Source organism: Drosophila novamexicana, unplaced genomic scaffold, assembly GCF_003285875.2.
Source record: "Drosophila novamexicana strain 15010-1031.04,08,12 unplaced genomic scaffold, DnovRS2.1 tig00000193-arrow-pilon, whole genome shotgun sequence".
NCBI classification, from domain to species: domain Eukaryota; kingdom Metazoa; phylum Arthropoda; class Insecta; order Diptera; family Drosophilidae; genus Drosophila; species Drosophila novamexicana.
The window spans coordinates 8,331,440-8,350,915 of record NW_020824787.1 but is presented as its reverse complement, the minus strand read 5'-3'; the positions used below and the strand labels follow the sequence as shown (position 1 = coordinate 8,350,915).

General features: G+C 39.0%; 1 protein-coding gene across 3 annotated transcripts in view; it reads left to right on the top strand.

Moving 5' to 3' along the window:
* The first annotated feature begins 1,314 nt into the window (after window positions 1–1,314).
* The window catches only part of LOC115759300, a 28,131-nt gene continuing 9,969 nt past the window's right edge, over window positions 1,315–19,476 (top strand). The window contains exons 1-8 of one of the 3 annotated variants that reach the window (XM_030700203.1): window positions 1,315–1,400; window positions 1,978–2,285; window positions 11,267–11,408; window positions 16,333–16,399; window positions 16,481–16,796; window positions 16,863–16,992; window positions 17,072–17,212; window positions 19,264–19,455. In XM_030700203.1, coding sequence (XP_030556063.1) covers window positions 11,321–11,408; window positions 16,333–16,399; window positions 16,481–16,796; window positions 16,863–16,992; window positions 17,072–17,212; window positions 19,264–19,455 — 934 coding nt within the window. In that variant the 5' untranslated portion in view covers window positions 1,315–1,400; window positions 1,978–2,285; window positions 11,267–11,320. Of the gene's footprint in view, window positions 1,401–1,669; window positions 2,286–11,266; window positions 11,409–16,332; window positions 16,400–16,480; window positions 16,797–16,862; window positions 16,993–17,071; window positions 17,213–19,263; window positions 19,456–19,476 lie in introns of those variants that run through there. The other 2 variants (XM_030700205.1, XM_030700204.1) reach the window with 2 other exon arrangements.

Sequence of the window (19,476 nt, the reverse complement as noted above, 5' to 3'; positions counted from 1 at the left end):
TTTCAGCAAGTGGTCGTCGTGTCCAAAAATGCAGCAAACAAGCAGGCAAAATATGCAGCGACGACGATAATGATGATGATGTTGATGATGATGATGATGCCGACGACGCTGGGAATCCGCCGACTGGAACTGGGTGTGCGCTATATAGCGCCATGATATATGCATTATGACCAGGCCAGGCGAGGGCCTGACATGCTGGCGACATAATGATGAACTGGTCGCACATCGGAAGATCTGAAGAACTGGCTACTGACGTGTTACGCATCAGTTTGGTTGTCACTTTGATTGGGGGCGTCAGGAAGTTGAGGGGAGGGGACAACAACACTTGTACGGCATAAGTAGCCATTAATAGGTGCCACATGCACATATCACATTTTAGTTTTTTTGGGGGGGGGCTAGCTTTAACGAGTGTTTTGGTTGTTGTTTTTAATGATTGCAGAGTTCGTGCCAGTTTTATGAGCTCCATTTCTGGGCATTTTGAAAGTGCCCAGACTTTTAAATTTCGTGCTCTGGCCGGGATATGTGTGGAATGTGGCAAGGCTGAACGCATAAAAAGGGTTCAGAGCGTGTGTTCAGTGTAAATGTGGTTTACGAGCAAGGGCAACATTGTTGTTGGGGCCCAGGGTCTCGTTTTCAAAATAAGAGTACATTTTATTGGTCTAACAGAGTAAATGGTGGAGTATGTGAACAGCTATATATTAGCATTAAAAATACCAATAAATACTGCACTTAGCAATTTACAGGTTATGGCCAGATCAGCATGCATATCTAGTAAAAATCTTCGTTATTCCAAAGAAAGCGTAAGTATTCGTTTGCTTGTAACATAACTGTTTGCATTTGAATCACAAGTGTGTTACACAAATTAGCTATCGATCAACTCATAATGTTCGATTTATTTGCTTTTACTAGCACACACATACATACATACGATGAACCGCTCAAAACAAGTTATCAACAATCTGGCAACGCTAGTCTCGCTTTACGCAAATCTGCACGTGGGCGTCTTAGCTTACTCACGCGTCAAAAGAAAAACACAAACGAAGACAAAATGCTATCGACTGCGGCTGCTCTGCTGAACGCGTTTCTCCCAACAACAACAACTACACCACAACACAAACGGCAACAAGTTAACAACAACAGCAACATCATCAGCCAACAACACCGCAGCAGCCAGCAGCAGCAGCAACAACAAAAGCAGCAGCAGCAGCTGAGAACAAAACAAACTGCAATCAGGCAGCAACGACGACTGCAACAACTGTTGCTGCTCACGCTGCTTACAGCGCTGCCGCCGCCGCCGCCGCTGCCGCTGCTTCTAGTGCTGGTGCTTTTGATGTCGCTGTCGCGACTGTTACCCTTCAGTGTGCGTTTGCACGTTGAACACGACGGTACATGTAGCTGAGGTAAACTGTAAACGGTAAATTGGCGCGCGAGCATCAATAAAGACGCGTGCGTTTTCCTGTGCTCGTGATCGTGATCTATGACGGCTTTTAGTGTGGCTCGTTTGTTGTTGTTATTGAAATAATTATTACACAAATAACAACAGAGGCGAACGCCTGTTTAATTGTCACCGCGTCGCATTTTGACAGACGCCGCGGCGTTGCCAGCCCCACCGAGCATCATTTCCATTTCGCCTTCGGTTCGCGTTCTTGTTGTTAATAGCATAAAAGTGTTTTAATTTTTATTAGCACGAACACCGGACGGCCTGCCTCGGCGGACTGCCTACACGACAGCAGCAGCAGCCACAGGTCCCCGTTCAGTTGTTCAGCCGTTGCCATCGCTGGAGGATCGTCCATCGCCAACGTCGTCGTCGTCGCTGTCGCGTGTGCCGTTCCGTTCTAATAAAATCAATCGGGTAGATCTTTTCTTTCGCGTGTGTTGTTTGTGTTTGTGTGCGTGTGTGCCTTCTTGTTTATGTTTGTCGTCTCTTGAAAAGGGTTTTAAAGTTTAATGCATCCGTTTTATTATCGTTTCATATAGTGTGAGGAGCCTTCAATGCGATTTGTTTGATCTTGCAACAGTGCATAAATACAGAAAAAAAAATTCAAATTAAATTAAATAATCCAAAAAGTACATAAAAGAAGTTGGGAAAGTGTGGCAACATCCATAAAACTAACTTAAGTTGTTGTTATACTAAATACCGCGTTGACAGCCGCAAGTGGCAGAAGCTCAAGCAGCTGTCTGATATAAGTACGACCAAGAAGCTGCCACAGAGCTCTGTTGAAAGCCCAAGTGGCCAATCGCAAACAGCGGCAACAACGTTGGCGTGCAACGTCCTTGACATAGAGGTGAGTGTGAAGGCTACAAAAGCGCTGCTAAGTGGGTTAAATGGGGCATTCCTGCTGTCAGCAGAAGCCATGCCCCTGTCATATACGAATGTTAAGTGCAGGCAAAATTTAATTGAATTAAATAACATTTTTGTAAAAAATTTCTAACAAATTTTCCTTAAACGTATATTGGGAAGACATGAAATTGAAGTTATTTAAAGCTTAGTTTTTCCATTAACTTAACTCCATTCATTAAATATAAATATATATTATCTGGGTTCTAAATTTCAATTTCACCAAAAAAATTAAACCTTTTTATGGGGCATTCCTGCTGGCAGCAGAAGCCATGCCCCTGTCATATACAATTGTTAAATGCAGGCAAAATTTAATTGAATTAAATGTAATTTTTGTAAAAGATTTCTAACAAATTTTCCTTGAAGATTGATCTGTTTCCTAAATTTCAATTTCACAAATAATTTAATAAATTTCCTTTGTCCAACGCAACGTATACATTATAAAAATAATATATAAGTGCCCACACATACCATTTCTCTCTGCCTCTTTAATTGAATATATTTTATGCCTTTTCTAGTTTAATTATTCATATTTTGTTAGGCTCACGGATTGCTGCAATTTCAGCCATATTAATTGACCAATTTATGCATATATTTATGCGGCACAAGAAAACTCCATTTCACCGCCTTCATATCTCTTAATAAATCATGCTAATTGTTGTTGTAATTCAAATACTATCGATACATATTAATTAGACACACCCATTTTGGCTATAGGCTGCCGGCCACAACGTTTGCACATTAATCTAGAGATCTGTAGCCTTATCTGCATTGGCGCCATAAATACCAGAGTCTAGTCATAATCTATTAATTACCAGACTTTCCACACATATTAAAAGCAGGTTGAAGTTTATGAGTCGTATATTACAGCATTATTAAAATGTTTTCAGCCTAGCTGAGAACAAATTAAAGTCCGAAAGGAATAAATAATATAATTGTCAGCTATGTTAAAATATGTTAAAGCGTTCACAATTTGTTTGGCATTTCCTATTTTGGTCGTAATTTTTTTCCACTCTGTTTCGCTTGAATGCTGGACATAAGCTGACCATAATCGACCATGTTCCAAGCCTTTTCTGTTGTGCTATGAGATACCACGTGTTTATATAAATACTTCATTAAAAGAATAAAGTAGCGAGCGGCTTTCAGTAAAATTGGGAGTAAATACAATAATGAAGCGCTAAATCGGCTAAACATATACAGTTTTTTGATAATTTAATAATTCAATCAAAAAGTCCTGTAGGCCTTATTTGAATTCATGAGAATCGCATAGTAAGGCGACATTCAAATGTTATATTAACCTGACATGCGTTTGGTATCAGGGAAAATTGACGATATTGTTTATGTACAAATTTTAAATGCCAACCATATTGCGTTCCTCTAAGTTTAAGATCTTCCCCTACCACTTTGTAACCCCTGGACTGGATTTTCGCTAAATCACGTTTAAAATATTCAAAGTTAACAATCAAAAGTTTTTCGCCAATTTTTTGCACATTTGAGGCTCGATGAAACACTCAATTCTTATTTTATAACGAGCAGGTTTTGAAATGAGTTTCAGAAATGATTAGTTCGAGTTAGTCAGTCAGTTTATAATGTATATAGATAATATATTTATTTGATTTCAACATTTGTGACCGTGTGCTGCCGCTGCTGGTTCAGTCAATTCAATTATAAAACGCCCACTGAAAACATTACCATAACAATTTATAACTGCCTCGACGATGTCTCAGTCTTTGGTTAGCTGCTTATTTGATTATTTTGAATATATTACACATTGTGGTTGGCGCTGTATTAAACAGCAGCGGGCCATATATGGCCCGGTAACTGTGGCATTATTAAAACATAAATAATATTTGCTTTTAATGAAATTTCCGCTAGCCAGCATTTGTTCAAGTTATGAGTTTATAAACAAATGCAAATCAACTGGAAAATTGTGGCAACAAATTAGCGCATCATCTGAGGAAAAAGTCGTCGCATTATTTGTTTTGTTGGCTGATTCAGGCCTTAGTCCGAATTAGGTTAACAAATTTTTAATGCTTTGTATTGACTGCATTTCGGCACCAAATCAAATTTGCAATTCAAATCTCAACTCACAGCACATTAAAAAACCCCCAAACTTTTGCTTGAAGCAGCCAGCGACGGCATCAAATGTGATTCAAGTTCGTCTGAAACGAAACATCTTTTTAATGGTTCATCAAAGTAAGTTAATAGCTTTTCTTTTTTTTTTTTGGCTTAATTACAGCTTTAACATATTCTAAACAGTTTTGACAGGTTTTCAAAACACATCGCTTAAGCCATGCATTGTATATTTGGATTTAGGAATTATGGCGCCAATTCAGATGCTTAAAATATCATTTGTAACCAGTTGATGGGACTTTAAGCCCTTAGGCATACATTTTTGCGGTTTGGTGTTAACTGAATTGTAATATTTTTTTTATATTTTGCGCAGAAATGCAAATCGAGAAACAGCTTCAAAAACTTACACTGGGTGTGGCATAGATAAACACGTGATTATATGGCAGCCATATTTGTGACATTTTCTATTGTTATTTATGGCATAATAATTTGTTTGGGCTTTGTTTATTGCTGCTATAGACTTTAGAATGATATGTGATTGTTTACTTTGTATTGAAAAAATTGAATGGCAAGTTAAAATTTGTTAAATTCCTTAGATGTAGGCCCTATTTTTACACCCTTGTAGACTATAATATTAAGATAATACTAAGTAGATTATAATACTAATTTTGTCGTGAAATGGATATATTCCTATATCAGCATCAAGAGGCGTGCTGATATAGCCAATTCCGTCAGTTCCATAGAAAAGATTGTCAAGATATCTTGCCACCGCAAAGATCGATCGAAAATCAGGTCCCCATATGACAAAATATTATGTTTTCCAGGATATTTTCATTAAACTCAGTATTGTCTCACATATATCCATAAGGAAAATGTCTACAAGTGTATTAAAACTTCGTCGTGCCAAAGATATTCTTACTTTCTCAAAAGTGTAGCCTAAATCTCTTGATCGAAAGACATGTTTTAAAGAATATGTTGAACTATATTAAAGGCTCTTTATTATCTCTATATTAAAGGTTCTTTTCTATTGTTGAAGATATCTTGGTCAAACGCAAATAGAATAGTTAATACTACTTATAATTGCTAACTCACAGAAGCATTGATCTACTGTATTATACAGATTTAAATTAAACGCATAGAAAAGTAGATACCTTTATTTCCAATCTGAAGAAGTGTTCGGCTAACAAATCCAATACAAGTTTTCTTATATTTGTAATATGTCATCAACAACGAATTAGTATTTCAAATTTATAGCGAAGCATTTTTTTGCCTTTCTTAATAGTTAAGAAAAAAATTTTAAAAATTTGACACCTTCCGCCTTATTTCCACTGACAAGCAGAGATTTTTGTGTTGGTTTGTTGGTTGTTTGATTGAGCCGCTTGGCAAGCGGCAATTACCATACCAAAAATCAAAAATCAGCACCGTACTCATATCTAGCATATAATTGACAGACCTTTCAATATTATGAAATGAGACTTAAAAAAAAGAGCGTAAAATTCGTTTGTGTAATAGCCGAATTTTCAACTTTTCAGCTGTCAACTACTGCATTTTTCATGAAAAGCCGAATTTCAAATAGATCGACAGTAGAAACAAAAATACATAAACACGGCAATGTCGAAGTCAAGTGCTATTGAACTCGTCGGGATCTTTGTCAGTTTTATATAAAGTATATATATATATATGAATGCCACTCGATTCGCGGCGGAAGTTATACAAAAATCTATTATGCGCGTGCCATAATGAAACCAATTTATCAGGCGAAGGCGACTTAAAATGAGTTCAGTTTGGCATTTTTCTCAATTAAAGCGAACGAGGCCTGAAAATATAAATATAAAAAAAAATGGTATATTAGACAAAAGCCAAAGAAAGTTTATTTTACAGCAAATGAAAATCCGTTGAAGAATTTCCCTAAGCGTCTTAGTTGGGTCTCTCTGGGGCCGGGTCCACAGATGCGTAGGCGCCGACGTCGTTTCTTTCCGTGTCAAACCAGCAACTGACAGCAGGTTTGCCAGTGCTTCGAGCTGCAGTTGGAGTTGGACTTGGAGGCTGGAGCTGGCGTTGAAGTTGAAGTTGGGAGCCGCAGCTGAGTTTGAGTTTTCGGCTGAGCATTTAAACGCGGCTGATTTGATTTCAGTGACACGACGCCCGGGGCGACGACGACGACGACGCCGCCGCGAAACTTGTCCTACCCACACGCGACAGCGCCAAAGTTGCAGAAGCAGCGGCGCATGCGCAGTAGCCAGCGATCGCTTTATTTTTGTTGTTTTCCTTTTTGTTCAATTTTTTTATTTTTTTTTTTGCGCGCGCGCTGTTTTCATCGCCCTGGGGGACAGGGTACATGATGTTGCATGCTAGCGAGCGATGCAACAGTCAAAATATTTGAATTTCTAATGCTATACGAGGGTTCTTCCAGGTTTTATTTAATGCAGATGACTCATGCACATGTTAGTGTAGTTTGTTGCGCCCACAAAACGGTTTATAAATTTATATTGAAAACCATAAATTTGAGTTCAAGTTTTTCGAGTCTTCGAGCAAGTAAATTAGCTGAAAGTTTTATAAGTAATACGTTCCTTTAGAGAAGTTGAATTGGATAGAACAGTTTGTTCAGTAACTGTTTGGGAATTATAGCTCATAGCTTTTTTTTCAGTTTTATCTATTTTATGGCTTAGTTTTGGGACTTTTATAGATATCATCCAACTTGTTAAGGCCATGTTCAAAGATCTTTTCTAAGAGTATATGAATATTTTTCTAAAATTTATTTGTTTATGTATTTAGATTACGTAACTTTGGCAACAGCCCTCTATCGTATGTCCAGTTCGGGCTCGCTTGGGGTGTCAGCCAGTTAATATACAATCTGATAGAATATCTTTTCCGATAAGCATCAAATTTCCACTGATGATAAACAGGGTACGCCTTTTGTCATGATGCCGACAAACTTGTTCGAACGATTTAAAGACGAAAGATTTAACCCGGGCCCTGGTGGGTGACAGTTTGTGCTGTGGTCGTCATTTGCGGCTTCCGTGTGCATTTGACTCTGCTTAATGAAATGTCAATCAATGTATATACGTATATATATCTCTATACATGTATATATAAACCGCAGCATGATTGTTTTTGATTTGTGCGCTTTATTAACCTGATGCGGCGGCGTCTCTCTGGCGACGCGCTGTCATTTATTGGAGACTTTTTGGACTTATGCTGACTGCGTGGGCGCTGGACAGAGATCTATGTTCGGAGCACCTAGATCTATGGGAAGGCATTAAAAAGTATTTAATAAATTTTGGACCGAGGATTATGAGTTTACTGCTCGTTTCGAGTTGGTGTCGCTTTTTTGATTTGACTGCCGTTGACTGTAGATTGTCGGGGCGGGGGATTATTTGGTTAGACATTTGGTGGGAAATGTTCTTTGCGTATGCGGTCAAACAGTCGGTAGCAGCCTCGACTGTCTATTTATACGTTTCAATGAACACCTGAAGAGCTTTACGCCGTGCGCATGACCTGAGTTCTAGGGAACCCGTCAAAACTTGGCACTGAGCGGCAGATCTAATCCTGTCATCAAGCCTTAATACTAAGGAAATTCTTTGGTACGAGTGAGATGCTTAATCTTAAGAAATGCTAAAGAGCTTATTTTCTGATTGGTAAAGATAATTTATCTTGATATCATACGCAACGAAATGGTTTAGAGGTCTTAGTTAATTGTTTTGTCGACTAACATATTTATTTTATAGAGATTTAATAATATATTTTTGTTGTGATCTATCAGAAATACTCATGGCTAACATTTCATTGACCTTTTCCTTTTTTTTGGCTAACTATAAATTCTTTTATTATTTGACTTTGATACACGCTCCCAATATTCTCCCGTTAGATTTATGAACATTTTAAGCAAATAATACCTAATTTAAATCCAATAATCCAAAGCAAAGAGTAATCAATTAAAAACTAAAGATTTATGACAATATATGCTATAAATGGCAAGATTTATTTCTTTTTAGAAATTTAAGGAACGTTTCTGAATAGAGCATTTTTCGCGTGTAATCTTTGTGTAAGCCAAATCATCATAAATCTCATATTTAATGCATTTGCCGAACTTGCCCTACATTTTGACTGCAATGACAGAATCTTCATTCCGATCATTTTCTTGCTAATTTATTTTATTATCGTTACAAGCTCCAGCTGAGTACGTACATAATCGCAAGTCTCAATAAACCCTGTCAAATGCCACATAAAAACCTTAAACTACTTTAAAAAGCTCTCAGTTAAAGTGGCTGGCGGAAGGCAGCTACTTTTACTACACCTCAGCCAGTAAAGTCTGTTGTAACTCTGGCAATTGCGATTTCGACCATAAATGGCACATGTTTTGCGCCTCTCGGGCTCTGACTCAGTGACATTGTTGCGAGCGTGTCGAAAACTGGCCAGAACCGCTAGAGAAGTGTGAGAGAAGAGAGAGAACATAGAGCCCAGAGATCGGCAGCGAAGTCACAGCGCAACAGTCTAACTGCCACTATAAATCCATAACTGTCACTCACACGTTTTTGGACCCGTATTGGCAGAAGCGTATCTCTTGTAAGGCCATAACGACATTTTCTGTTGACTCGACCGTTACCACATTCCTGGGACACCTTTGAGCCAAGTTAAGCGAGCCAAGATGCTGTCTAGATCGCTTAGCCAACAGCTTGCTCACATTTCCAATGTGTGTTTAAGCATGAATATTGTCTGCAGAAAGAAGACTACGATTTATATCTATTCCATTTCAATATGTTATATGGATTGTAGTTTATCACACGTTGAAATTGTTTTTAACAGCCTGATAATCCACATTCTTTTTACACCCTGCAGCCATTAGAAGGGAGAGGAAGGGTATAAAGCATTCTTATCTTATTATCTTATTCTTATGCATTTATATTTTTTACCAGGACGATAAGCTGGGTTTATTCAAGCCATGCCCATCTGTCTGTCCACGTCGATCTCGATCTGGCTCAAGACTCGAGTTTAAGATATATTTATTTTCTAACTTTCATAATATCGATATATATATCGATTTTGAGATATGGTCCTTGCTATGAAGTTTATTATATATGCATTAACTGATTTTAAATATTTCACCCCGAAGAGTATTGCGCTTTGTCTAATTTAAGTGCTAAAAATTTCATAAAGATCGGACTTTAAGCACCGAAGGTAATGAAGAATGCATTTCCTATACACAGCATGGAGCAAAGAGCTGTAGAAGCACAGTTGCCTTATATATGCCTGTTTTTGACTATGTGTGACTAGAAGGAAGCTAGAATATTTGTAAGGGCAGCTTGGCGCTGGGTATCTCTTAGTCGTGCATTCCCAGCTAGAGCATTCTTTCTTGCTGCGATCGCTGCTAGTTTAATGCCAATTAATGCGTACTTATTTACACAAAATATATATTCTTTTTAAACTCTTTCGTTGATCGTTAAATTTTATGTGTGTTTTTCGGCAATTTATTAGTGAGGAAAATTGTTGCTCCCAGGAGTTATAGAGTTGTGGCACTCTAGTCTTTGATCACTTGAAGATTTCAGCGCTCGACAACAAATTACTTCAATTGACGGTAGCACATGTCGGCATGGGGTTAATTTATGAAGCGCAGAAGCAGAAGAGTGTGGAGAAAGTGCTGGGAATGTGGTAATAGAGCAATAAGATAAACAGTTGGCATGTTAGTAGCCGGATTTATGGCTTGTAATTGAAATTTGCTGGCTACGCAGACAGATGAACTAATACATGGCTAGTTTGCAAGATATTGAGGATATAGTATTCATGGCAAATTGATAATAGATTTTTAAAGGTTTATTTAAAAATAACCCTTGTTCGGACTTTGATTAATTTCTTATGTGCGTCTATATATAGAAAAAGAAAACTTTATTCAATCTATTCGAAATCAATTTTCATATTGAAATAATTCATATTGGTATAAATACATACTCCGCCAACTATATTGACGAATATAAAAAGTTATTGTTAAATATGTATTTAAACTTATATTTCTTTACAATTTGTAAAATAAAATAATAAATATTAAAAGCATTTTCTATCGTCCTAAAAACCAAAACCTTTCGAATTGTCCGCCTGTGTATTTTTATGTTTTAATGTAGCAGCTGCTTAAAGTATTATTCTGGTATATTTCATTAAAATTAAAAGAGAAAATGAGAAATCCCACATAAGATTCGAATTCAAATCTGCTTCAAAAGTCTAAAAGTGCCACAAAACAAATCCCCACCTTTTTCATAAAGTTTTTTACCCAGCTTCCGCTGGGCACACACCTGAACAAGCACACCGACGCGAGAAATAGAATAGAAGAAACAAAATGCCAAAAACACATCAACTAAACATTTATTTAGCTAACTCGAGCCGACGAAAGAATGATTGCAAAAATCCAACATAAATCTCGGCCAACTCAAAACCAATAGAAGTGGCTAGGAGAAAAAAGAAATAAAAAAACTAAAGCAGCAAATGCTTTATTATTACGCCCACAGATAGCCGCACAGATGAAAGATATATATATAAAGATATATAGATACACACATGTGTGTGCCTAGGTGATAGCGGAGCAACACTTCCGGCACGAAATCAGAGCGGGCCGTGGACATTTTTAACGATAAATGCCTGCTGAAAATCTCAAAAATGCCGCAAACATTTTATCAAATGAAAAAAAAAATTCGACTCTTTTTTCTACACATAAAAACAATTTGAATTTTAATTTAAATTTTATTTATTATTTTTATGCGCTTTAATGGGGCAATCGCAATGCATTTTATGAGGCCTTTTATTTTTAAACGCAAATAAACAACCACCGACTGAGTTCCACGCTTTCTGCTTCTTCTTTTCCTGCAGCGGACGAACGCACAAATCAGCCCAGAGTGAAGTGGAAGACGACATCATCGGACGATGAATTGGACGCGCGTGTTGCTAATCGGCCTGGTGGCCGTCTTGGCGCTGGCACTTGTGGAGGTTGCATCACTCTCACTGGATCCAGGTAGGTGCCGAGGTGCCACTCGCTGCCCGAGTTGATTCACTATGTTTACCGTTGTATTTATGGGCAAACATGCGCGATAAAGGCAGGCAAATATTAGCCGAACTGTTCGGACATCGCCCAAAAACCCAACTCACAAACAGCGATTTATGTAAATCGAGACAACAACAAAATCAAATGCCCATGCAGGCATCAAAACGCTGTCAGTTGTTGCAGTTGTCGTTGTTGTTGTTGTTGCAGTTGTCGTTGTTGTTGTTGTTGCAGTTGCACACATGCAGTCGACCTCAGTGCACCATAAATGGCGTTGGCGTTGCCCGATCACGAGCTGACCACGTTGCAATTGCAATTCCGATCGCCTTGTGGAGCGTCGAGTGTGGCACGATATCGTGAAGGTCACCTCGCCTGGGCTGTGTCAGAGCTCTGCTCTCCATATGCTCCCACACATGACAAATCGCTGCACAAATGCGTGAGGTTCTACGTCTGTGCCTGGTCTGAAGTCTCTTGATAAATTCCATTTGACGGCTTTACATATTTGGATTGTGCAAAGACACGGAGCTCTTTCCACTTTTCACTTTAGTTTTCTGCTTTTCATTTTGGTTTAACATGCGAACGGGATTATTATGACCAAAATAAACACCGCCAAGTGTTGTAATCTCTGCCAGGCGCGAAAACCGATTGCCGCTGTGTCAGCTGCCGAGCAAACCGAGCAAGTGCCGCAACATTTGTGCCGAGGATTAGCCAACATGGTCAGAGGCATTGTTTGATTAGTCTTTTGGGGCTTGTATGTTATATTGTGTTGATCTTGTAATCGATATGCGTTGTGCTATCACTAGCGAAACGGAAGTTTATCTAGGCTAGCCGTGCCACAAACTTATATTTACAAAGTGTGAGAATTGATCCGGAAAAGATTAATAATAGATAAAAAGAAAATACCAATAATGAAAGACTATAGACAAAATATAGCTGAGTATTTGCCCTTATTTATAAAAAAAACATGTCTATATCCGAATCTTGGGGTAAGATTTGGACATGAATTTCGACTAAAAAATCGCTGTTCATATTTTAATGCCAGATTATTCTAGAAAGAAAACCATGAAGAAAAATCCAAACTTCGTGAAAATCGGATGAGATTTGACCGAGTTATGGGGGTGGTAAATTTTGACCCATGTCTATATACGAATCTTGGGGTAAGATTTGGACATGAATTTCGACTAAAAAATCGCTGTTCATGTTTGAATGCCAGATTATTCTAGAGGGAAACCCATGAAGAAAAAGCCAAACTTCATGAAAATCGGATGAGATTTGACCGAGTTATGGGGGTGGTAAATTTTGACCCATGTCTATATACGAATCTTGGGGTAAGATTTGGACATGAATTTCGACTCAAAAATCGCTGTTCATATTTGAATGCCAGATTATTCTAGAGGGAAAACCATGAAGAAAAAGCCAAACTTCATGAAAATCGGATGAGATTTGGCCGAGATATGGGGGTGGTAAATGTTGACCCATGTCTATATACGAATCTTGGGGTAAGATTTGGACATGAATTTCGACTAAAAAATCGCTGTTCATATTTGAATGCCAGATTATTCTAGAGGGAAAACCATGAAGAAAACGCCAAACTTCATGAAAATCGGATGAGATTTGACCGAGTTATGGGGGTGGTAAATTTTGACCCATGTCTATATACGAATCTTGGGGTAAGATTTGGACATGAATTTCGACTAAAAAATCGGTGTTCATATTTTAATGCCAGATTATTCTAGAGGGAAAACCATGAAGAAAAAGCCAAACTTCATGAAAATCGCATGAGATTTGACCGAGTTATGGGGGTGGTAAATTTTGACCCATGTCTATATACGAATCTTGGGGTAAGATTTGGACATGAATTTCGACTAAAAAATCGGTGTTCATATTTTAATGCCAGATTATTCTAGAGGGAAAACCATGAAGAAAAAGCCAAATTTCATGAAAATCGGATGAGATTTGACCGAGTTATGGGGGTGGTAAATTTTGACCCATGTCTATATACGAATCTTGGGGTAAGATTTGGACATGAATTTCGACTAAAAAATCGGTGTTCATATTTTAATGCCAGATTATTCTAGAGGGAAAACCATGAAGAAAAAACCAAACTTTGTGAAAATCGGATGAGATTTGGGGGTGGTAAATTTTGACCCATGTCTAGATACGAATCTTGGGGTAAGATTTGGACATGAATTTCGACTAAAAATCGCTGTTCATATTTTAATGCCAGATTATTCTAGAGGGAAAACCATGAAGAAAACGCCAAACTTCATGAAAATCGGATGAGATTTGACCGAGTTATGGGGGTGGTAAATTTTGACCCATGTCTATATACGAATCTTGGGGTAAGATTTGGACATGAATTTCGACTAAAAAATCGCTGTTCATATTTGAATGCCAGATTATTCTAGAGGGAAAACCATGAAGAAAAAGCCAAACTTCATGAAAATCGGATGAGATTTGACCGAGTTATGGGGGTGGTAAATTTTGACCCATGTCTATATACGAATGTTGGGGTAAGATTTGGACATGAATTTCGACTAAAAAATCGGTGTTCATATTTAAATGCCAGATTATTCTAGAGGGAAAACCATGAAGAAAAAGCCAAACTTCATGAAAATCGGATGAGATTTGACCAAGTTATGGGGGTGGTAAATTTTGACCCATGTCTATATACGAATCTTGGGGTAAGATTTGGACATGAATTTCGACTAAAAAATCGGTGTTCATATTTTAATGCCAGATTATTCTAGAGGGAAAACCATGAAGAAAAAGCCAAACTTCATGAAAATCGGATGAGATTTGACCGAGTTATGGGGGTGGTTAATTTTGACCCATGTCTATATACGAATCTTGGGGTAAGATTTCGACATGAATTTCGACTAAAAAATCGCTGTTGATATTTTAATGCCAGATTATTCTAGAGGGAAAACCATGAAGAAAAATCCAAACTTCATGAAAATCGGATGAGATTTGACCGAGTTATGGGGGTGGTAAATTTTGACCCATGTCTATATACGAATCTTGGGGTAAGATTTGGACATGAATTTCGACTAAAAAATCGCTGTTCATGTTTGAATGCCAGATTATTCTAGGGGGAAAACCATGAAGAAAAAGCCAAACTTCATGAAAATCGGATGAGATTTGACCGAGTTATGGGGGTGGTAAATTTTGACCCATGTCTATATACGAATCTTGGGGTAAGATTTGGACATGAATTTCGACTAAAAAATCGGTGTTCATATTTTAATGCCAGATTATTCTAGAGGGAAAACCATGAAGAAAAAGCCAAACTTCATGAAAATCGGATGAGATTTGACCGAGTTATGGGGGTGGTAAATTTTGACCCATGTCTATATACGAATCTTGGGGTAAGATTTGGACATGAATTTCGACTAAAAAGTCGGTGTTCATATTTTAATGCCAGATTATTCTAGAGGGAAAACCATGAAGAAAAAACCAAACTTCGTGAAAATCGGATGAGATTTGGCCGAGATATGGGGGTGGTAAATTTTGACCCATGTCTAGATACGAATCTTGGGGTAAGATTTGGACATGAATTTCGACTAAAAAATCGCTGTTCATATTTTAATGCCAGATTATTCTAGAGGGAAAACCATGAAGAAAAAGCCAAACTTCATGAAAATCGGATGAGATTTGACCGAGTTATGGGGGTGGTAAATTTTGACCCATGTCTATATACGAATCTTGGGGTAAGATTTGGACATGAATTTCGACTAAAAAATCGCTGTTCATGTTTGAATGCCAGATTATTCTAGAGGGAAAACCATGAAGAAAAAGCCAAACTTCATGAAAATCGGATGAGATTTGACCGAGTTATGGGGGTGGTAAATTTTGACCCATGTCTATATACGAATCTTGGGGTAAGATTTGGACATGAATTTCGACTAAAAAATCGCTGTTCATGTTTGAATGCCAGATTATTCTAGAGGGAAAACCATGAAGAAAAATCCAAACTTCATGAAAATCGGATGAGATTTGACCGAGTTATGGGGGTGGTAAATTTTTACCCATGTCTATATACGAATCTTGGGGTAAGATTTGGACATGAATTTCGACTAAAAAATCGCTGTTCATGTTTGAATGCCAGATTATTCTAGAGGGAAAACCATGAAGAAAAAGCCAAACTTCATGAAAATCGGATGAGATTTGACCGAGTTATGGGGGTGGTAAATTTTGACCCATGTCTAGATACGAATCTTGGGGTAAGATTTGGACATAAATTTCGACTAAAAAATAGGTGTTCAGATTTGAATGCTAGATTAATCTAGAGGGAAAACCATGAAGAAAAATCGTATATCATATATATATTCTATTTTAGAAGCTATATGTCAAGTTTGGTGACTCTAGTTCTTATTATTTACCAAAATTGCCCAAAAAACAGGATATCGATATCATTTTTATCGATTATTTGGAAACGGAGGAAGTTATCGATTATCGGAAGCAAACTCGATCTGCGCGGGAGCTAGGAGCATCTACATCTAAAATTTCAAGCCTCTAGCTCTTATAGATTCTGAGATCCTTGCGTTCATACATACGGACGGACGGACGGATAGACAGACGGACATGGCTAGGTAGAATCAGCTATTTACGCTGATCAAGAATATATATACTTTATGGGGTCGGAGTTGCTTCCTTCTACCTGTTACATACATTTAGCCTTCGCACAAATACCTTATACCCATTTTAATTGGGTTCAGGGTATAAAATCTAATATTCTGAAGAGATTTATAGAGATTGTCCAAGTAAACAATCAATTATATAACGAATTACATTTCGTAAGGATTTTGAGATACAAGACTTACATAAATAATATACACTTGACCTCGGAAAAAACCTATATTACTTATACGGTACTCATTTTATTTTTCGCCCACAGTTGCTTCTGCTGAGCTGGAACAGTTTATCAGGAAAGGAGATGTGGTCATTTCCACGCGTCACATAAGGTAAATAAACAGACCTTGAAGTGTTGAGCACATGCTCAAGCCGGTTGTGGCACATCTAAACGACATTCCCATGTTTTACAGACCGCGACGCAAGCTGCATATATCCATTGAGGCGCTGTTCATGATCGACTTTCCCATGCTGAAGCATAAGATGTCCTTCTTCCTGGACCGCAAGCAGCAGCGCGTTACGCTGGACATTAGCGCCAATGGAGCGACAGAGTCACGCAACTTTGAGATACCCAACATAAATGAGACGAGCACCATACGATCGTTGGCCCTGCAGTTCTCGAAGAATCGCATTACACTCCATGTGGACTGCAAGCCGAGCACTTTCCATGACATTGACATGAGCCTGTCCAAGCTGTACACCCAAATGGATGATCCAGTGATTAAGCTGGTAAGTGTTGAGTCAATCCGTTGCTGAGTCAATTGGTGAAATAATTTTGATTTAATATATTTACAGTTCAGGGAACGCAAATATCCACTGCACTTTGATGCAGACATGGAACACTCGCTGCAGCGTGCCAACTGTCAAAAGGGTCTCCATCGTCGGGGCAATCGACGCATGCTGCGGAACAAGATTTCCGAGCGTGGTAAGTTATCGGTCAGACAGTCTGTGCCCAGTAGGATGTTCTAAACAGCCCACTTTTCTCTCGTCTGCCAATCTTACAGAGAAGAACAGGAAACGCGATTTGCGCAGCAATTGGTACCATGAGCCAACCCTGGCCCGGGACGGCGTCGACCAGCGTCAGCAGGAAATACCTACGGATGTGGAGCGTGGCGATATACCCATCATGCATGGCGATTGTGAAGGTAGGTAACAGCTCGCCATCTTTCTATCAATCATACTTATCGTAAAACAGTCGACGACATTTCTCGTTTTTGGGCGTGGTTCGCATTCTGACAAGATTTCAGTGGGTATTCTACGACATTTTTGGGTGGAACGGTGGGTTCTATAAGGCGTAGCCTTTAAATAATATTTGCATAGATGTTGTGCCTGATGAAATTATTAGCCTAAAACAGTTGGCGTTCATGTCAGTCAAGGTAAATAATTCAATTATGCTGAAATGGAAAACGCTTCTAGTTTGTCAGACAGAACTTCTGTAAGGTGGAATTACGATAATTAAATAACTGTTGAAAAAGTCAATGCTAGGGTTTTATGTATATTATTGAGAAACTAGGCTAGCTTTAAGCCTTCACTTCCCAGTGTGAACATATTCATAAACTTAATTCAGTTAAGCTCATTAATAATATTCTCTATTTGCCCTTGCTGTTGGTTGAAAACTCAGTTTCTTGCATACCCAGTGCAATAACTGTCTTAATGTGATAATGCCTTACAAATCTGCAGCCAATTAATTACAGTCGATATATACGTGCATAAGTCTTATTTATGTAAGTACCCACATTCGGAACTGGCAATAAGTCGCCGCTAAGTGCCAGCGAAAACCAGCGAGAAGCAGCGCCCACAGAAAAGACAACACTAATGAACCCAAAGATATGCCAAAGCCGATCCAAAGCCCGTGCAAAACTAGTGCTGAGTGCTGTTTGGTCGATGTCGATCCAGCATAATTATTATTTATCTAGCTCAGCGCAAAACGCCAAATTGGTAGCACGCTCTGTACCCACACAGAGACCAGAGACAGGGAAAGACACGCGGCAGGCAACTGGGCGGCATATAAATCGCAAAGGCAAACGTAATGAATGACGCCGACGTGGCTTATAGAAACGAAGGTTGCACACCAAAACCCAAACGTAACCAAAACAAGATCACAGATCGAGCGAGCGAGCCCCGAACCCAACCCCTGCATTCATGGCCCGAACGGATGCGTTTGGGCGTTGAGGCGGTGGCGGCGTTTTCAATGTTGACAAAACTCACTCAAGCACAGAGACAGACAGGCAATCGGACGGACGAAACCATCTACAGACAGTTGGAACCGATGGAACATTGGACTAGTTTAGTTGTTGCCATGTGTCTAACATGGCGTCATACAACATATGAGATTTAGAGATGAGCTTGCAGTTTATTGGGCTGCTTTTCCAAGAGGATAAGATAGAAGTTTGACAAATAACAGTGCAGATTTTATTGTGAGCAGCCTGTCACTGTGATTTCGAGCTACTGTCATGCTCAAGTCGCAATATTTGATACATCATTTCGAGAGAGTGCGATTAAAATCCAAAGTGACTCAGAGATTGGCTTATTTTTTTTTTATCAAAATACAAATAATATACAGGTCTGTAAGGTAGTTTGGTTGTTGTTTTGCGACATTGTAATTCAGAATTCAAAAATAATTTTATCAATGCATAGATTTGCCTTGCAGTGCGGTTCAGGCAGGAGGGTAGCTATAAAAAAGTGAACTTAAATTAATTCCGTGATAACAAGGAACGTGACTGGGATGAGGTCGTGACTGTGACTCTATACTGTGACTGTGATTCCATGTGTATGGAAGCATCTCTGAATGCGCTTAGATCGAATTGGGTGCTCAGCTCTGTTGTCGCATTGCATTAAACTGCGCTAAAACGCGCCGCATTAGCAGCTGGATATTGAGGCCCAGTCGCTGGGTCCGGGCTTAGACCCGTCCAAGCGACAAAGCGGATTAGGTTGCAATCAGGGAAGCCGGGCAGAAACACACACATGTTTCACGGGGCAATTGTGTGTGTGTGTGTGTTTGTGTGGTGGCAGAGTGCGCTCAAAATGAGTGCGATTTTAGCATTGGTTAGGCCTTAATCTTGTCAGATGCCCGAACGCTTCCCACACACTGCACACACACGCCGGTGCGAGTACGCAGCGGCTCATGAATTATTGTTGCTTTATTTAAAGTCTTATTTTATATGGTTTTCTGCGCGTTTTGTGCTCATTGTTGCAGACGCCCTCGCACGATCGCTGAGCGATCTTCTGGCATTGGTTAAGCTGCTGCGCGAAGATGTCGCCCACCAGCGTCAGGAGATTGCCTACTTGCGCATGCTTTTGGAGAACTGTGCGGGCTGCAAGGAGCCCAGCGGAGACAATCATATACGCCTCGAGCCCAATTGCCGCACTGCGAATCCTTGTTATCCTGGTAAGTGACCCGTGACTCATA